Source organism: Aptenodytes patagonicus, chromosome 25 (genome assembly GCF_965638725.1).
Source record: "Aptenodytes patagonicus chromosome 25, bAptPat1.pri.cur, whole genome shotgun sequence".
Classification (NCBI taxonomy): Eukaryota; Metazoa; Chordata; class Aves; order Sphenisciformes; family Spheniscidae; genus Aptenodytes; species Aptenodytes patagonicus.
In genome coordinates this window covers 6,071,677-6,090,968 of record NC_134973.1, presented here as the reverse complement: position 1 = coordinate 6,090,968, position 19,292 = coordinate 6,071,677, and the positions used below count along the sequence as shown (strand labels likewise).

Below are 19,292 nucleotides of genomic sequence, written 5' to 3'. Positions count from 1 at the left end.
GTCATTTCCACCAATTCCTTAAAACTACAGTATTCTAGAGCAAAAAGTACTTGGAACCAATTCACATTCACCCGTGATCCTAAAATAGCTATCCAGGTTTCCACTGGAGTATTAAAATAACAGTACCTCAACAGCTCCAACTTCTCCGGTGCTTAGGCATAAAACGTTTTGAGCCCTGACCCCGCTGCTCGTCGTACTGGATGGGGGCCGAGCGCTTGAGAGGAAGCGGTTTTTGGGCAGTTTGTGCAGGGCACTATTTACAATGTCCGGCCAAGTAGGGAGCAGCAAAAGACTCTGGAGGAGCGAGCGGTCTGCTGTGTGTGGTGGGCCAGTGCCGTAGCTGTCGCCTTCAGGAGGTGAAGACTTGCTGGCAGGTTTGTGTGAGCTGGGACGGGGCTGCCTGCCCCCATCCCTAGCTCGAGATGGTGGAGCAGGTCCCTGCGCCAGGTCCCTGGCTGCTGCCTCCCCACACCAGCGCCTGCCCCACAGGAGCCTCCTCCTGGGGCTGGTTTTAACATCCCAGACTCTGTTGTCTTTGTTTCCAGCCAGGCTTAATTTAGATCTTCATCAAACTCATTTAAACACTTCTGGTGTTTGAGGATGGTACTAAGTGAACAATATAATCGCAAGAAGTATAAACACATCCAAGTCAGCTCTTGAATGGGATCTGGTGTTTGATGGCAGATATCCTGTAATGAGCTGGAAACACAAGCCATCTATTATACAGTATGTTGCCTTTTGTATTTATTTCCTCTGGACCTGAGCTTAGTTTTATTTTTTTTCATCTTTATTTGAGAAAGAACCCTTAGCTTGTCTCACTTTGCATTACTGGAGGAAAAAAGGGAAGGTATTTCAATACAGTGTGTTGTTGGCCATCCTCTCCTTGATGCGGTGGTCGTTCGGATGGCGTGCGCAGCCCAGCATTGCTGCGATGGGGACAGTGCAGCCGTGCCACCGGGCGAGGGGCAGAGCAGGTCTGTGGGACGAGCCTCCCCAGGGTGGGATTCCCGTGTTTTGCACCATGCAGAAAACCTTAATCTTGTTCCAGTCGAACTCATTAGCACCTACTCCAGCCCTGTCTCTTCTGATATCGGGCGTTAGCGAGTGCTGGTGATGACAGCCTGGGGCTACACCCCAGCCTGAGGGGCTCCGGCGCTGAGGCGGTGGCGCGGGGGCATCCTGTGCCGGGGGCCAGGACTCATCCCTCTGCGATTTGTCTCTCCCCGCTGAACTGTTTTGTTTCCTGAGGAATGCCTCTGGACCGAGCATTGCCCAGTGAGAGCCCCCTGCTCCTGCCCCTCAGGAGGAAGCACAACCGGCTTCCAGGAAAAGTGTTCGGGCTTCTGTTTCTTGAAAACCATCGTTCCCTTCGCTCTGACCCGAAAGGTTTCCTGTTGGGTGGAAAACTGTCCTGGTGTCTAAGCTTGCTCTTTCCGCCCTGTGTCTGTAACCTGTTGATCTTTCTTTGCCGTATTCAGGGCAGGAGGAGCTGCCTGTGCGCGCCTCCGGGATGGAGGGAAGATCCTCCGAGTCTATTAAAGGAAAGACCCCAAGTAGGTGGTGGAGCGGGAACTGCGGTGGGTTGCTGCATGGGGGGCGAGGGGGAGCTCGGGGCCAAACCTGCGAGAGCTGCCTTGGGGGCCCGCTGCCACATTACTCTGAGCTTGGACGAGTCCCCTGACCTCTCCCTGGATCGATTACTGTGCCGTTAGAGCCGGCCCTCGTGGAGTCTGGAGGTTTATCAGGTTTCCGTAACTCCGATTTCCTCTGCGATCCATCTTGCCCATCTGCCCACGTGGCGGAGGCCAGGGCAGCTCCCAGGCGCTCGCAGCGTCAAGTGCTCTGCAAGCCCCGAACCAGAGGAAGTGCATCACGAGATGATGGACTTTCTGGTAGCTATTAATCTCCTGATGACAGGTCCAGGAAACTTCTTTTTTAAAAGAAAGGCCTGCTCCATAATTGCTCAACTCTGGTTCGGATGCTGATTTATGGGGTTTTTCTTTTCTCACCTGAAGCATCACTTTGAGGGGCACCTGGGGGCTTGGGGTGTGATGCCGAGGGCTCGTGGAGAGTTGCCTCTCACGGGAATGTCAGTCCAGTCCCTGACGGCAGTGGCCGCTTTGCCCCCTGCTTGCAGGTGGAGGCTGTGCAGCTCCACAGCCCCCAGCACCAGGCATGGACCTGGCAGCCAGTGCAGCCGGCGGGCCGAAAGGCCAGGACCGATCCCCCCGGGACCTGTCGGTGTTGGTCCATCATTGCAGGAGCCCTAGCTGAAAGCTGCACCAGACCCCAGCCAAGGGTGGCGGCTTCCAGATCTTGGAAAATTTATTTTTTTAACTGCCTCTGTTATGCTCCTCCTGCCCCAAAATCCTGTAGCAGTGAGCATGGTCTGTGAGGATGGTATTTCCCTTCTTTAAACTCTTACTTGGTGACGTTATGAAGTAATCCTTCCCCTAATGAAGTAACTCATCGCTTGGTGCTTACCCTCTCTGCAAACCACTGTGGGTGTGCAGCCTGTGCAGCCCTGACTGTTCCCTCCTGGGGCTCGCCCGGGGCCTTCGCTCACCCATCACCCATGGAGGGACCGGTGGGGTGGCCTTGTGCATCCAAGCGGGCACCCCGGATCCGGGCTGTGGGAGCGGGAGGGGAGGTGAAACCCTGGCATCGCGTGCGTGTCCTTAGTGTCCTGGGCTCGCTGCTGGGAAAAGCCTGGCCGGCGCAGGGAGCAGCAGTGGCCGTGGCTTGTCCCACACCAGGGCTGGGCTGGGGGCTCCGGCGGCTGCTGGAAACTCCGGGAAGTGGCTCTGTTAACACAGGATGGAAGGAACAAAAACCCCAGAGCCATTAATCACTCGGCTTCGGCTGAATGTGCATATTTGATGGCGGCTGTTTACAGAGCACTTCCCTTGCTTGGAGGCCTCCTGGACCGTCATAGGATTAATTCCCCGGCCTCCCGAAAGGATGCGCGACGCGCCCAGTGCCTGGAGCTGCCTCTCCGGAGAGTTCCCAGATGGGAAACGGCCGGGTCCTGCGCCGACTTTCCACCTTCTGCGACAGGAGGTGCAGGGCTGGGCACATCCCCTCCCTCAGCCCTTCAGCACCTTCCCTGGCCCGGGCCGCAGCCCAGTGGGATGGGATGGGGCAAAACCAGGCCCCTCTCTTCCCAGGGAGCTGGGTAGGAGCGAGGAAGCGATGCCAGACCTGCCATGAGACAGAGGACAGGCACTGAGGCTGTGCCAGGGTTTTGGGGCTAGATAATGCGGGGTAATCAACGTCTTCCACGTGGTAGCACTTTCTCCTTCTATACCATAAAACCAACACTCCCAGGAACACCTACTTTCATCCTTGAGAACACCCTGTTCTGGGAGTAAATGGTGTTTGCAGCCCTGATGAGCAGCACGCAAGCCTGGGGCTGGACACCTCCTCCCTCTGCCCTGGGGATGCGCCTTTCCAAACCCCACGTTTTGGGGCAGTCAGGGCTCGGGCCGGGTTCCTCCCGTGTGCCCTTGTGCCACTGCCCAGGCTGGGATGGGGACTGCCCGCTCCCAAGGCCACGTTCCCCCAGGGGTCCTGGTGGGATGTGCCCTGGGCAGACACTGAAGCCCCAGGCTACCCTCCCTCCGCCCCGTGTGCCAGCCGCAGGCAGCCGTGCTTGCCGGTGATGTTAAACACGGGCCCTGGCCCCGCTATTGGGGCAGGGGGGCTGAGACAGCCCCTCTGACAAGCAGGCATCCCCAGCCAGCCCCACGATGGTTCATTTCAGCTGTTGGTGCTTGGGGCATGAAAATGGCTGTTTTGCCAGGCGCTCTGGGGTGAACGGTGGAGCCTGGTGAGAACTGGGGAAGGGACGGGATCTCGGCCACGTCTTGGGGTGCAGGTGCCTGCGCAGGGCTGCCCAGTGGGGGTGATGGGGGCCCCTGCAGCCATGTGGGGACCCTTCGGACCAAGGGCTCTCCCAGATTTAGGGCTGCCGGCACAGCCTTCAGCTGCGAAGCTGGGTGTTGTGCAAGAGCTGAACTTGGAAGAAAATCAGAAACCTCCCTCTGGAAATACCCCTCGGGCTGGAAAGTCGCGGCAGCCCCGGGGCCGGTGCTTGTGGGGGCGGTTCCTGCAGAGCTTAAGAAGGGCTGAGGACAGGGCTGGCGACCAGAAGGAGACAGCCCCGGACGGCTGCGTTCACTCTCTGGAAGGAGGGAAGGAAGGAAAACCAGCCCTTGCTGCTACCCTGCCCCGCCGCTGGCTCTGCGGGCGATGGAGCCAGCTCCTCTCCTCCTCCTCAGCTTGCTGTGGGGCTGCAGCGGTGAGTGCTGCGGGGGCCAAGTGCCGTCCCGATCCCTTAACCCACCGTGCTGCCCGGCCCTGCCCACTGCTCTCTTCGCTTTGCCACATGGCACCATGGGCCAACATGGCCCCAGGGTCTCCCCGCTGTTCAGCCCCGACGGTCGCCATGTCCCATGTGTGTCGCTGCTACAGCGCTCCTCGTCCCGGCACTGCAGCCCGGCGCTCAGAGCCACGGAGCGCACCGCCACGCGAGCGACAAGCGTGTGCCTGGCCTGGGTTCGCTGTCCCGCTGACAGGAGAGCAGCGATGCAGGTGAAGGATGAGAACTGGGGGGGGAAGGGGTGTTTGGGCTCATTTCCCCGAGAAATGGCTGGAGAATCTCAGTGGTAAACAGAGATGGATCAAGTGGCAATGCCTATGCCGGGGCAGACCCGGGCTGGCAATTGCCACAGGCGTGTCGGCTCTGCGGCACTCCCGATGCCTGGTGGCGGTGAGCAGCTGCCCCAGAACAGCGGCACTGCGCAGGAAGCCTCCGCCGCCCCTAATGAGCTGTCGCTAACGAGCAGTGCCCCCCCCCCCCCCCCCCGCCATGATGGGGAAGCAGCTTGTGCAGCGCCTGAGTGTGACCATCCGCTTCTCAGCAAACAGGGGAACCAGCGCGCTGTTTGCCTTGTAAACGACTGGGTTCTGGTGATTGTCCCCTTCCCTAAACCCCATGGCTTCCTCCTTCCTCCACCCAGGGCGACCGGCCGACAAGCTGGCGGTGGTGCCGCGGGAGCCGGTGGTGCGGTATGGGGGCTCGGCACAGCTGAACTGCTCCCTGGCCTGCACGGGGGGTACGGTGCAGTGGAAGGGGCTGGACACCAACCTGGGGAGCATCACCTCCTTCCCCACCCACAGCATCCTGCATGTCAGCAGCGCCGTGGTGGCCACAGGGGGCACCAAGATCTGCCAGGGGACCTGCCATGGGCAGCGCTACCAGCACGCTGTCGACTTGAAGGTCTACGGTAAGCATCCCCCAGCCTGTCCCTCGCTACCTCCCCAGCAAAGTCCTGCATCCCCTGAGGCAGCCCGCTTCCTCATGAGCGGCGGTGCCAAAAATCACCGCTTGACACTGCAATTCCTCTCTCAGCCTTCCCGGAGACGCTGCAGCTGGAGGTGGACCCCCCCACCCTGGAGCCGGAGCAGCCTGCCAGCCTGCGCTGCTTGGCCCAGCAGGTGTACCCGCTCACGGGGCTGGTGCTCACCTGGTACCGGGGGGACCAAGCGCTGAAGGAGGCAGACTTCGATGTCATGGAGACCGACGAGGAGCTGTTTGACATCGTGTCCATGCTGCTGGTGGCCGGGAAGGAGGTGGGAGAAGGGATGGAATTCAGGTGCCAGGTGACGCTGAGCATCGGGCAGGAGACCTTCACCCGGGTGGCATCTGTGATCGTGAGCACTGGGGGTGAGTGCCGGGGTGAAGCTGGGACCCAGGTTCGCACGTTGCCCCATCCGCTGAGCTGACCCCCCGTTGCCCTGCGCTGCTTGAAATAGCTTTGCTGGAATGGGAGCAGCCCCCATTTCTGCACTGCTCTGTAAATCTCCCGTCCCCATCCCTGTCCCCATCCCCGCTGCTGTGTCAGCAGTGCCTGTTTGCTCCTGCTCGCTGCCTCTCCCTGCCCAGGGCTGGCTGCATTCGTGGGGTGGTGTGGGCGGAGGGGGCTGTCACCCCATGGGGATAACATGTGCCAGAGAGGCCCCGTTCTGGCTCTGAGCCGCGGCGAGGCCGCCCATGACCTGCTGTGTTTGCAGCTGTGACGGAGCAGCCTGTGGCCATGGCCACCTCCACAGGGAGCCCCCGGACAGCGGCAGCTACGACGGGGAGCCCCAGCACAGCCGGGCCCGTGACCACTACGACACTGCCCCCAGAGCCGAGTGTCCCCACACATGATCCCACCACAGCCCTGACCACCACACTGCAGGAGCCCGATGCTGAGACCATCCTGGAGCCAGCTGCTGCCACCAAACCCCCCTCCACAGAGCGCCCTGCTCCCCGTGACCTCGTTGCAGGCAGTCCCACGGGACGTCTGGCCACCACCATGCTTCCTGGCTCCAGCACCGTGAGCCTCCCAGCTGAGGTGCAGGGGACGGCTGCGGACAGCATCAGCTGGGGCTCTCCCCCGGCGGAGAAGGGGACAGGACCATCCGTGGGGACAGCGCCCGCCTGCAGCCTGCAGATCTGGTCGCTGCCTCCCAACGGGACGCGGGGCAGGGCCCTGCGCATCGAGTGCCGCGCGCAGTGCGCTGGGAACGCCACGGTCCGCTGGCTGCAGACCCCGGTGGCCCTCTCGCAGTACCGGGAGGAGGCGGTGGGCAGCAGCTCCACGCTGTGGCTGGACCGCACCGAGCCCCGGCACCAGGGCCACTACCAGTGTGTCCTGCTCGGCCACCGCTCCCAGGTGGTCAGTCTGCAGCTGACAGTCTTGGATGGTGAGTGGTGGTCTGCAGCCCCCTCTCCCTTACCCCCCATCGCTTGGGCTTGGGCTGCAGCGAGATGTGTTAGTGCCACGTTCAGTGCTGGGGGGTGTTATGCTCACCCCTGGGTATTTGCTGGCGTGGGCAGAGTCTGCCTGCAATTATACGTCCTTCTCGTATCTTTGCAGAGTCGTTCAGCGCGGGCCCCGCCATCGCTGCGGGGACAACGGTCTCGCTGTTGGCACTGATCGTGACTGGCGTCATGTCTCGTCGCCTGTGGAAACGATTCAGATCTCAGTACGAGCTGCCCTAGGAGTGGGAGCTGCCTGCAGATGCCCACAGCCCTCCGGCCCAGTCCCTGCTGTCGCCCTTTCTGCTGCCGGCCTTGCCCGGCCCCTGGGACGACAAGCAGCCGATGGAGCCCGGCGGAGCTGGTGAGGTGTGGGATGCTGCTGTGAGACCCGAGAGAAGAGCAGCCCCCGCCCCAGGACAAGGGCTCTGGGACCCGGAGACCTCCGAGCTGCTGCTGCTGCTGCTGCTTTTGAAAGCTTCACCTGTGCCTGAGGCTGCTGCTGCTCGCGATGCTGAGGGGCTTGTGAGGGGAAAGGCTGCGCTGCCCGGGGGGCCTCCGAGCGCTGGGAGCTGCTCGGCTCCCGGGCGCGTGGCCTGCTGCTCAGAGGAGCCGGTGCGTGAGTCCTGCGGGAGGGGAGAGCCTCAGGGCTGCCTGCGGGACGCCGTGAGAGGGGAAGGCTGGAGGGGAGACCGGCAGAGACGTCCGCAGTGACGGGCGGACCGGGACGCTCCCGGGGCTGGACGATGTTGGGCCGGCGCTGAGCGCCGGGGGGGCGTGTCCGGCCCTCAGGGGCTCCCGGCACCCACGCGGGTGAGCGGGAGAGCGACGGCCGATCGTCTGTCACGACAGAGGGGTCAGAAGCAGCCGGGGGGGCGTGTACATCCCCTGGGCGCGGGCGGAGGAGAGCAGGGCCTCGGCGTGCGGGGCACTCCAATAAAGGGTGGATTCTGTTTGAGCCCTGAGCAGGTGTCGTTTTGGCCGGGGCTGGGGCGGCCCTGCGGCCCCTCACCGGCTCCGGGCCTGCGGGAGGCCCCGGGCGCGGCGCGGGTCACCGGGCAGCGTCCGCAGCGACCGCCGCGCGCCCGGTTGCTAAGGGCGGGGCACCTGCCCGGAGTAGCCATGGCGGCCGGGGCGCCCCGCCGCGTTACAGCTGCCAGGGCGGCTCCTTTGCCCACTCTCAAGATGGCGGCCTGCGGCCTCGCCCAATGGCAGCGCGCTAGCCTGCCTTCTCGCCCACCGATTGGCTGCCAGTGTGCAAGATGGCGGCGCGGGAACTTCCCGCCCCGGCGGAACGGCGGTCCAAGATGGCCGGAACCGGCCTTCGCCGCCCGCAGCCAAGATGGCGGCGCACGAGAAGCGGCGGGCGGCTGCCGCCCCGGCCCCGGCCCCGGCCCCGGCCCAGGTCCCGGCAGCGGACAGCGGGCTGGCGGAGCCGGCTCGCGCGGCGGCCGGCGGGCTGGGGAGCGAGGCGGAGTTCCTGCTGCGGGCCGGCGTCACCGCCATGGTGCGGGAGGCGCTGCTGAAGGTGCTGGAGGCGCGGCCCGAGGAGCCCGTCTCCTTCCTGGCCGACTACTTCGAGCGGCTCGTGCTGGGCAGCCCCGGCGCGGCGGGCGAGGCCGCCGCGGAGCTCCCGGGGCCGCCGCAGCGCCTGGCCCGGGCGCTGTGGTACGTGCGCCTGGCTCATCACTCCCACAGGTGCGGGCGGGCGGCGGCGGGGGCGGGCGGCGGACTACAGCTCCCGGCGTGCTTCGCGGCCGCGGCCTCCCCGCACCGGCGGCCGGGCGCTCGGGGCACGCTGGGAGCTGTAGTTCGGGTGGGGGCGGTCTGGGGTGGGCGGGGGTGAAGCTGCGTGTCTGTGTCTGTGCCATGTCGCGACAGGACGGCCTTCGACAGCAACGCCGGCGCGGCCTACGAGGTGCTGGGTGCCGGCTGCCGGCGGCGGAAGGCAGGCGTGGATGGGCGGCTGTACAGTGAGCTGCTGCGGCGCATCTGCCAGCACGGGGGAGCGCCCACGGAGGCGGCAGCGGCGCTGCTGGGGCGGGTCCGCTGCCGCGACCACGAGGCCGTGCCTTTCGACGTCTTCCGCTACGGCGTCCTCACCTGCTTCGTGCTGCTGGAGTTCGCGGCCAAGGCGGATGCGCTCTTCGGCGTCCTGGACGGCGGCTCCGGCGCCGCTGACGGGAGGGTCTGCCAGGCCGTGCTGCGGGCGCTGGAGGATGCGCTGGGCACCGGCCACTTCTCTCTCCCCAGCCACTACCTGGAGGCGGGTTCGAAGCTGGGGCCAGACGGCCTGGCCCTGGCCATGGACCGGGCGCTGCAGGAGAGGAAGCTCAGCACCTCCATGAGCCGGGAGGAGTTCCTGAAAAAAGCCACTGCCTTGTTCGTGGCAAAAGTGAAGCCCGTTGAGTAACACCTGGGTGGGAGCAACGCTGACTGCGTCCACTTTGACTTCCGCGAGCGCTCCGCGCAGAGCCGTTTACGCAAAGGGGGCTCCGGCCCCCAGCGCTAAGCTGGATGGCAAGCACTGGGGGCTGGTCAGGTGCTGTCTGGAGAGCCCGGGTCTGCCCGACAAGAGATTCCCGATTTCCATGCTCCCTTCCTTGTTCCGAGTGCGACAGGTGCCCAGCCACCTCCAGCGCTGGAGATGTCCCTATCCGCTGTGCCTCTCCCAGCCGCGGTTCCTCTGACCCAGCTGGCATTAGTAAATCTTTTTTTAGGCGTTAACTGGGGACTTGCAAGGAGGCCTGTGAACTGTAGGGCAGTGTTAGCCATTAAAAATGAGCTAGAACGAAGTAAATGTGGGGCTGGACCTCCAGATACCCTGCAGTTTTGTCCTAGCCCTGGCCATGTCATGTCATGCAGCTTCAGCAGGGAACTTTGTTTCTGCTTTTGGGTTTGTTTCACACCTACCTGTGCATTGGAGGGTGATGCTTATCTACCTACTACTGTGAGGACTCGCAGGTAAATATGGGGCCGATCTGGAGTGTGAGATAAAGCGTTATTTTATTAAGCGAAATGTTTTAAATGCACAGCAGATGAGAAATGGTTGGCTGGGAAGCAAACCTCACTGGGAAGGGCTGTGAGCCAGAGGGAGGGGTCTGTCTCCGCCAGCAGCCAAGCTGTGAGGCGATGAGCTGTCCGGCGATGAGCTGTCCCTGCTGCCTCCCCGGTTGGTGTTTACCCAACTGCCTCTGGCTGCTGTGGTCCGGACTTTGAAGATCAAAGCTCATACCTGAGCGATGACTTCTCAAGCGGAGCTGCAGAGTGCTATGAATTTGATAATGATTTGGGACGTGGAGCACCGGGTCAAGACGAGACAAACCCTGTTCCCTGAGGTCATAGTTTGCTTTTGAACAGAGATGCGTGTTGAACCATGTGTTATTTATTTGAACTTGTCTGTGTTAATTATTTATACTGTGCAATAATTGGTTTACTGTAAGACATTAAAGCTTTTTATTATTTTTTTAGTGGCCAATTTCTTTACTGCCTGCTGGCACTTAGTGCCAGGATGAACCGCAGCAGCATTCAGATCCTTGAGGCAGTCTCTGTTTTCAGGGGTTGACGTTGGCAGCCTGCAGCAGCCTGCAGCAGCCTGCCTGGCTGAAGGTATGGGAGTGCAAAGCACTTGTAGTTACTACCAAAAAAAAAACCAAAGAGAAGCTGGGAGGATGCCCTTCATGCTCTGGGATGTTTGTTTCGTTTTGTTGAGCGGATGTTTTGATCCCTGCAGGCAGGAGGGGCACCACCTGGGGCCGGTCTGGGTGAGGCTGCCGGCGGTGGCTCCCGGAGGAGGCGCAGGTGACGGGATGTGACACGGGGGGAGGTGGGAACCGGTGACGCTGGAGAAGATCTTCTCTGCTGGGGCCGTGCCAGGAGCAGCCTCTGCTTGAATTCCAGATGCTGCCTTCTAAATGCCGGAAAGTATTACACGGGCGTAGCGATCGCGCTAAGTGCTTCCTCCCGGCTGACGGGTGCGATCCCCTGGCGAAGCGTAAACCGCTTTACTCACGCCAAACGCTGACCCGAAGCAGCACGGCTGCATCGCGAGCACCGGGGCCGTCACCCGGGGTGGGATTTCGTGCCGAGGGCGGGCTGGGGAGCCCCCCGCGGGCAGCGGGATCGGGGAGCCCAGGGGCGGCGAGGCCCGCGCGGCTGCCCGGGCCCGAAGGGGAAGCGGCCCGACCCTGAGGCGGCCCTCGCACGTGCGATGGGTCTGCTCGGCAGGAGAGCGGGCCGCGCTGGTGTGGGAGGGCGGAGGCGTCGGCGCACGCCGTTAAAGCGGGCCCGGGATGACGCCGCCGCCGCCATCCCGGCCCTGGAAACGCGGCTCCGGGGCGGCGGCGCGGCCCCGGGTAACGAGCACCCGCCGCGCCGCAGCGGCTGGCGGGGAGGTGCCCCGCCCCCCCCGGGCCGGCGGTGCGCTGTGATAGGCGGACATCGTCCGGAGGGAGGAGCCCTCTCCCTGCCCCGCCCCCCGCGCGGACAGCGCGCTCTGATAGGCGAGCGACGTCCTTATAGGCGGAGCCTGCGCCGGCCCCGCCCTGCGCGGGCGGACTACAGCTCCCGCCGTGCCCCGCGCGGCTGCGCTCGGAGCGGCCGCGGAGCAGCAGGACCCGTCCCCGCCGCTTCCCTCCCCGCAGCGGCCGTCGCGCCTACGCTAGCCCCCGGCTTCGCTCGCGGCCTACCCCGGCTCCTCGGCATGGCGCGGCCCCTCGTGCCCAGCTCGCAGAAGGCGCTGCTGCTGGAGCTCAAAGGGCTGCAGGAGGAGCCCGTGGAAGGGTTCCGGGTCAACCTGGTGGACGAGGGGGACCTCTACAACTGGGAGGTGGCTATCTTCGGCCCCCCGAACACCTATTATGAGGGCGGGTACTTCAAGGTGAGGGGCTGGGGGCGGCAGGGGGGCGTGCGGTGTCGGGAGGACCGAGGTCTCGAGGAAGCGAAGCTCTGGTGGCGGGGAGGGGGGAGCTTGGTGTGTGGGTGGGGGGACCTGGGGGGCGGAGGTGTGTGGTGGGAGATGGGGCTTAGGAGGGGTGAAGGCAGAGTAGGTGGTGTTGGGGGATGCACTGGGGGAAGGATGCCTTTGGAAGGGATTTTGGAAGGGGGAGAGACCGCAGGAGAGCAGGGAGACCCTGGGAGGGGGCTGTGGGGTGAGAGGGAGGGGGTCTTGGGGGTCGGGTTGATGTGGGTACTGGGGGGACATGACAGGGGTGCTCCTGGGCTTGAGGGGGTGATGAGGGCCAGGGAGACCTGGGTCTGTAGCTGGACACCTTGGGGTCACTGGGGCTTCGGGAGCTGGGGTGTTCCTGGGGTGCCTGCAAGGAGGAGCCGGGGTGACGAAGGGAGCCTGTGTGCAGGTGGCTGCTGCCAAACTAGGCAAGGATTCCCTTCGTTGGAAGGGGGATTTGGCCCCCCGAGGGGCTCTGTCTCCAAGGGCTTTTCCTCCTTCCTGCCCCCTTCATCCCCCCAGTCTGTGGGCGCAGGAGAGCGAGCTCTGGGTCGCTGGTGTTCCCTCTCCTGGAGGGGATCTGGGGCATTGCCACCAAACCAGAGGGAAGAGACAAAGGACTCTCCTGTGCAGGCACAGACGGCTCGGGCCGAGGGAACAGCAGCTCAAGCTGGGTGGGGAGCGGGTGTCGTGGTTTTGTTTGGGGTTTGAGGGGGGGAGAAGGCGTGCACGGCCTGACTGCGCAGTCCCTATCGGGAGGATGTGTATGTGCTCTTACCAGGTGTTGTGCAACCTGTGTAGCTGTTTTCTTCCTCTTTCTCATCCACCCTCCTCCACTACGAGCTCTTCTGTCTATCCTGTTGCTGGCAGGGTGGGGATGCACCCGGGGTGAGTCAGTCCGAGGGTCAGCTGTGTCCGAGAAGCTGGGTGGTTTGTTTTTCTCATGGAGCAGTGGCAGGCAGGTCTGATGCTTCAGAGTCAGGTCTTATCTCTTCGCTGAAATGGAGTCTTTTTCTGTAGCCTCTTTTGGCACTAGGTCCTTTGAACTCTCACCCTTTCAGCAACTCATGCTCCTGTTTTGTGCCTGAGAGCTTCCAGACTCGGCACTGTTGGGTGGCAGTAGATGAGACTTTCTGCTAAGAGGAGAGTGAAGGGGCCAAGTCCTCTTCCAGCTCGTGGTAACGTCGGCCTGTTTGTGCATGGCAAAGCGGGGTTGCTTTCCGAGCCCCCTTCGGGATCGCTTTGCCTCTGGCTGGTTTTGTTCTGATCCTCTCTGACACAACAAAGGGGATTATTCTGCGAAGTTCAGCTGTTTGGCCAGAGCCCAGCCCAGGGCCGCGTGTTGCTGTGTGTGCGTGTGCGCTGCCCTGGGCTGCCTGAAGCTCCACGCACACACAAAATGCATCCAGCCCCAGCCGCCGCCTTGATTTTCCTTCATTCCACCTCTTGTCCTGTGCCGCAGAGCAGTCAGACAAAGGGCCAGCCTGGGAGTAATGTGCGTAGGGACGGACCCGCTGCGGTCGGGGGCTCCCTGGGCTCGTGATAAGATCAACTTGTGCTGGGGCCAGATCCTGGCAGGGTGGGAGGGGGGCAGAGAGCAGAGGGGTTGGACCCCAGGATGGAGTCGGGGTTGGTCAGGGCGGCAGTGAGGAGGACAGATGTCTCTCTGCCTTCTACACTAATCTTTTAACGGCTGTGAGCTGGCGACTGGGTTCGGCAGCGTCGCCTATTGTCGAGGCTGTAATTCCAGAAGCATCCGAAGCCTCATTTGCAGTTACCCTCTTGAATGGGGCCCGTGCCAGGCTCGTGGGGCTCGTTCCGTGGGTCAAGAGTGATCCCAGGTCGCTGTCCCCCGCTGCTGGGCAGAGCTGGGGTAGTTCGCGCTGTCTCTTCACGGATCCGTCTAAATTCTCGTGTACACGAACTGAGGGAGCAAGAAATGTTCAGGGAGGAGTTGTGTGTTTTAAGTCTTCACCACTGTTTCTGGCCGTTGGCTTTTTTGGGAGCAGCGGCTGAATCTTGATCTGGAAGTTTGCTTCCAGAGCCTGGAAACACCTGAAAGCTGAAACAGTCACCGCAGGTTGTGCAGTGACACTGGGAGAAGCTGCCCCTGTCCTCTTGGGACGCCTGGCGCCGGTGGGCTGGGGCAGCAGCTCTCTAGGGAGGATGGGGATGTTGCTGTACGTCTCCGTGCCACCTCAGGATTCACCTTCTCACTCGGAGGCCGACAGCGGGCCTGTCTTAATACCTTTGTTTTTGTGGTCATCGCCCACAGGAGAAGCCAGTGGTGGGCCAGTTGTCTCTGCTGGCGCTGGAGTTGTGGACTGCGGCGTGATCTTCTTGTGCTTTTATTTTTAGCACCTGAGCTGCGCGCTGCGGCCAGTTTTGACTTGGTCTCTTTTTTCGGTGGTGACGGGCTATTTTTAGAGATTCAGTGTGTTAACCGGAGCACCGAGCACCTGATGCTTCCTTCCCTGTGAGCTCTGAAGGGTAAACAGTCTTTTCTCTGGTGGCGCGGCCATTGCGTGTCCCTGACAGCAGGACCGGGGATGACCCCAGGCTTGCGGTCTGGCTCCGAGCGCCGCTCGGTTTGTTCAGGCGTGAGGCTCCAGCTGGGGCCCCCAGTCCCGTCTGCCGCCTTACAGCCACGAGGCCCTCGCCCCGCCGCTGTTTGCCATCCAGAAGCAGCCTGCCCTCGGTGTCGTCACCCTGTGCCGTGGGTGCCGGTGTGGGAGGGGGCAGTGAGCGTGCGAGGCACATGCCGGACTGGCACCATGAGCTCCTGCTGCGTTCTGCCTGGGGCCTGCTGCCTCCCTCCGTGTAAGAGAGCTCCGGGTTAGCATGTGTGGGCCCCGGTGGAGAAGAGGTTACGGGGCAGGATGATGGTGAAGGAGCTGCCGCAGCTCGCGAGCCCATCCGCTCACCTTCCTCCGCACAGTGGCAGGGCAGCCGTGCTGCTGGTGTCCTGCCTGCAGAGCTGGCCGGCGCGGAGGCTCTGTCTCTGCAGGAGCGCAGCTGGACCTGGCAGAGGTTCCTTTTTCCTGGTGGTGTCGGGAGATCTGTGGTTTCCTTCCCTTCCTTCTCACAAGCTGATGCTTACTTCTCCTTATTGTTTCCTTGCAGGCTCGTCTCCGGTTTCCCATCGACTACCCCTATTCTCCTCCTGCCTTTAGGTTCTTAACCAAAATGTGGCACCCCAATATCTACGAGGTAGGTCGCCTGGGACAGCGTGGGGCGTCTTGGACGGGCAGGTGGGCACATGTCCGTCCATTGCGACGGTACTGGATGAAAATGCCAGCCTTTGTCTGGCATCGGAGCATGGCATTGGAAACTCGGTGCCTTTGGCGTTTAGTGCCTGGCACTGGAAATGCAGCTAATGAGCTTACGACAGCCGGTCTCCTGTCCTGGAGCTGTTTCCAGGTCAGCCAGGCTCTCCAGGCTTGAAGGCTCCCACGCTTGACTAGTGGGGACGTTGTGCTTATGCCAAGAGTGGATGCAGAGCGAGCGATGTGCGCGGCCCCGGGGCTGCATGCTTGCGGCGGATTGCTGCCTGGGGGTGTGTGGGGTTTGGCTGTGTCAGGTGGGCACCGGGAGGGCTGTGCTGGGGATGCAACGTGTTCGGGCATCGGACAGCTGATGGTTAGGCAGCCTCGTCTGTACTGTGCTGGCAATCGCAGGGTGCTTATGCAAGGCCTGAGGCTGCGGGCAGCATAGCGGGGACTGCTGCTTCTGCTGTCCCTTCCTAGGGACCGAAAGAATGGGCTGGGATTGCCTCACCTGGCTTAAGCCAAAGTGAAGAGCAAGCAGGCTACTGGAACAGAGGACCAAGCTGCTGCTGGAGGGTGCTTGGGGCAGCAGCTCCTAAGGTTCCTGTTTCACTTGTGCTTTCAGACGGGCGATGTCTGCATCTCCATCCTCCATCCGCCGGTGGATGACCCGCAGAGCGGGGAGCTGCCGTCTGAGCGGTGGAACCCCACCCAGAACGTGCGGTAAGGGCTGCGCGGGGAGGGAGCTGCGGGCAGGAGGCTTGTCTGAGGGCAGGGATGGGAAAGCGGGGAGCTGGGGACTGCCTTCCGCTCCCAAAGCCTGCAGGAGGTGCCTAGAGGTTGTTGAAAGGCACTTGGGCTGTGTGCTTTGTTGAAGAACAGCGAGAGCTTGCATGGGAATGCGTGTGAGCCCGACAGCCCGTGCGCTGCTGTCTCCTGCCTGGCCTGCTTGACTTTGCTGAGACACACCCTTGCTGGTGGGCCAGCACCAGGCTCTCCTCCTGACCCACGGGACGCAGCGGCGCTGTGACACTGAGACTGCTGGCATTGCTGGGACGTGGGCAGTTGCTGACCTGCCTCGGCTCTTAACCTGCTCATGTTTATTGATTGCCAGGACCATTCTCCTGAGCGTGATCTCGCTGCTGAATGAACCCAACACGTTTTCTCCAGCCAACGTGGATGCCTCCGTGATGTACCGCAAGTGGAAGGAGAGCAAAGGGAAGGACCGGGAGTACACGGACATCATCAGGTGCGTGCTGAGCTGAGCCCAGGCCCGGCAGCGCTGTGGCACTGTTGAGAACACTTGCTAGGCTGTGATCTTGCAGGACGCAGAGGACCTTGAGGGCATATCCTGCCCTGTTGAGTCCCATCTGCAGGCTGGTAGGAGGGAAGGATTCTGGCTCCGAGTGTGGCTTTTGGGAGGAGCTTGGCTGGGTTATGTGCCCAGCTTTGCTCTCAGCCTAAGCCCTGTCCCTTTTCAGCTCCAGAGCTGAGGATCTGGGTTCACAGCAGACATGGTGCCAGCACGGCCTTGCTGTCAGGGCTGTCTCATGGGACCGGCATGTGAAGCTCCCGAGTTGCAGACTGGCCAGCCCTGGCGTGGCAAGGGGGGGCCCTCGGAGCAGTGGGCATGTCACAGTGCAGCCACGTTTGCTCCGCTGTTCTCTCCCTCCCCTGCCCTTTCACCAGTCTTGTGGGTGAGCGACCCGTGAGAGGGGAAGGGCTGTCTCGCCGGGTGCCCCTGTGGGGTGAGCCGCACGTGGCAACGAGAGTGCGCTGTGCAAAGCTCTGTCCTCACCCCCCAGTTCTCGCCCTCCAGGAAGCAAGTCTTGGGCACGAAGGTGGACGCTGAGCGGGATGGCGTGAAGGTCCCCACCACGCTGGCAGAGTACTGTGTGAAGACCAAGACTCCAGCCCCAGATGAGGGCTCAGACCTCTTCTATGATGACTATTATGAGGATGATGAGATGGAGGAGGAAGCAGACAGCTGTTACGGTGATGAGGATGACTCTGGCAATGAGGAATCTTGATGGCCCTCTGGCATTGCAAAACTTACTATAAACTACTGAATTTTACCTCAACTAGGACAAACTGGTTTGAATTTAGGATCTGTCAGCCCTGAAATTAACTCTCTACCTCGCAGGGAGACTGTTCTGCTGTTGCAAAGGAAATCCCACCACTGTCTTTGTAGAAAAAGCAAAAAACAAAAACAAACCCTATTTTATAAACTTCCTGGGTGGGGGACGGGTGGGGAAGGGGAAGTCGCATTGGGGCGTTCACAAATCCACAGAAACCGGGGAGCTGGTGGCTCTGGCTGGATGAGGAGTGATGGCAAAACCTGGTGTTGGCTGCCCATCGTTTGGGCATGTTCAACTCTTCTTCAGCCCCATGTGGGAGGAACGGTTTGGGGAGGCTGTGGAGCCGGTGAGTGGTCGCTTTGGGTGGGAAGCGTGTGAGCGTTGCATAGCTTTCTACAGCCTTTGAGGTGTCCGAGTAGGAAGGGCTGTAGGGCAAGTGCTGCTGCCCTCTGCCCCCAAAGGGCTGTCCCCGGTGGGACCCTCCTGCTGCCCCTTCCCATGATGCCGGAGCCGTGTTTGCAGCAAATGGGTCGGGAAGGGCTGGGACATCGGGCAGGAGGTGGCTGGCAGCCGCCTGGCACTGCAGCGCGTGGGGATGGGCTGTTTGTAGTTTTTAACTAGCTGGGAGGGATGTGGGGTAGTTCTGAGTCTTTCTGCTTCTGTTTTTTTGGAAACTATTTAATAAAGTACTTCAAGGGAATGGCTGTGTGGTGCGTGGGTGAGGCTCTGCACCAGTCTGTGCCCAGGCTGCGGGGGTTTCCGTGTCAGCCATGGGCCTGCTCCTGCCCTGCAGCCCTGGCAGGGAGGGGTGGGTGGGCTAGCTGCTCTCCCAGGGCTGCGGGTGGGGGCTGCAGGGTGGCCTTTGAGACTTGCAGCAACTGTCTTTACTCTCTCCCCAACCTCGCAGAGCGGGCAGGAATGTCTGGGCATGGTTGCCTTTGGCCTGGAGAGCATCTCTGCCCTTCCTGGGGAGAGGAGGGCGCAGCATTCGCTGCCTCTGCCCGGGCGCCGTGGCCAATGCTCAGTCTCTGCCTGGGCAGAAGGGTGGGCTCTGTCAAGCCCTCAAAACCCTCCGGCACTGCAGTAGGAAGGTGTTTTTCCCTCTTGCTCCTCTCCAGGTGCTGAGTTCCTCAGAGACCAGCTGTGCTGCACAGGCACCTCTGCAGGCAGCAGACCTGCCCGGGCAGCAGCCGGCTGTGCAGAGCAGCGGCTGACGGGTGCCTGGGGCCCTCGTGGCTGCTCTGATCTGGGTGCAGCTGGGTGTGCCCTGAGCCCACAGGCCAGGGCCAGCTGAGACGTGTGAGCTCGCAGCTGCCCTGCTCCAGCCACGCAGCCGAGGGGCATCGCCGGTGCCTTGCCTGCCTGGGCTGGGGGGGTCAGCTCTGCCGCCAGCTCCTCGGGGCCATGGCAGGGAGGTGCCCCTGGCAAACTACCTGCCTAGGGCTCTCCGTGACCCTGGTGGGGCTCGTGCCCCTGCTCCCACCCCCCTGGGCAAAGCTTGTCAGAGGGGTAATGAGCAAAACTCCCCCCGCCCCCGTGCCGAGTTGTGCAAATGGGATCAGGGTTTGAGTGACACCTGCGACTGCATGTGGCAAATGCATGTGCTTTGTTGCCTTAGGAGATGAGGCTAAAAGGTGAACAGGATTATTGTCACTTTACTTGGGCCTGGCAAATGGCTTCCAAGGTCACCTGGCCGGCACGGAGCAGCGGCAGCCCCAGCTGCTGGTTCAAAGCCAGCCCCCCACCTGCTTTTCCTGGGGGGCTGCTCCATGCACCCCCTTACAGCTTCCTGCACCCTGACTGGTCCCCAGCCATGGACGTGTCCACTGAATGGCCGTGCCCGTGTTCCTCCTGCCTTTGCCAGCTCCTTGCAGCCAGTTACCTGCTGCACTCTGGATGCTGCTGCAGGTGACGGGGTGGTGTTCACAGTGGCACTGTGAGCTGCCACTGGCCTGTTGGGTCCTGGGGTGTCTGGGAGCACCCCAGCCTCCACCAGGCAGCTCAGAGAGGGGCGGCTTCCCTGCTGCTCACTGTCCCACTAGCAGGAAGGTACTGGGGCCCGGTGCAGCCCCTCTCCCCCAGCCTGGACGGCTGACAGCTCTTGGCAGTGCCGGCTGTGAGACATGACATGCCGGAGGCTGCCCGGAGCAGGGCTGGCTCCTTGGGTGGAGAATGCTGCAGGCTGCCATGCT

General features: G+C 62.3%; 3 protein-coding genes across 4 annotated transcripts; all 3 read left to right on the top strand.

Moving 5' to 3' along the window:
• Window positions 1-4,251: 4,251 nt before the first annotated feature.
• On the top strand, window positions 4,252-7,051 carry MADCAM1 (mucosal vascular addressin cell adhesion molecule 1). Its single transcript, XM_076359575.1, has 5 exons — window positions 4,252-4,300; window positions 5,022-5,288; window positions 5,414-5,728; window positions 6,076-6,753; window positions 6,927-7,051. The coding sequence occupies exons 1-5, from the start codon at window positions 4,252-4,254 to the stop codon at window positions 7,049-7,051; spliced, it is 1,434 nt and encodes a 477-aa protein (XP_076215690.1).
• A 1,099-nt stretch (window positions 7,052-8,150) lies between these two features.
• On the top strand, window positions 8,151-10,274 carry TPGS1 (tubulin polyglutamylase complex subunit 1). 2 transcript variants are annotated; one of them, XM_076359260.1, is made up of 3 exons: window positions 8,151-8,189; window positions 8,244-8,506; window positions 8,690-10,274. In XM_076359260.1, exons 1-3 carry the CDS (start codon window positions 8,151-8,153, stop codon window positions 9,219-9,221), a joined length of 834 nt encoding a protein of 277 aa, XP_076215375.1. In that variant the 3' UTR covers window positions 9,222-10,274. The 2 variants fall into 2 exon arrangements, with proteins under 2 accessions (XP_076215375.1, XP_076215374.1); XM_076359259.1 differs by having other exon boundaries at window positions 8,151-8,506.
• A 1,114-nt stretch (window positions 10,275-11,388) lies between these two features.
• Window positions 11,389-17,800, top strand: CDC34 (cell division cycle 34, ubiquitin conjugating enzyme). The gene is made up of 5 exons (XM_076359261.1): window positions 11,389-11,687; window positions 14,880-14,966; window positions 15,648-15,745; window positions 16,137-16,271; window positions 16,842-17,800. The coding sequence occupies exons 1-5, from the start codon at window positions 11,511-11,513 to the stop codon at window positions 17,050-17,052; spliced, it is 708 nt and encodes a 235-aa protein (XP_076215376.1). The 5' UTR covers window positions 11,389-11,510; the 3' UTR covers window positions 17,053-17,800.
• The last annotated feature ends 1,492 nt before the right edge of the window (window positions 17,801-19,292 follow it).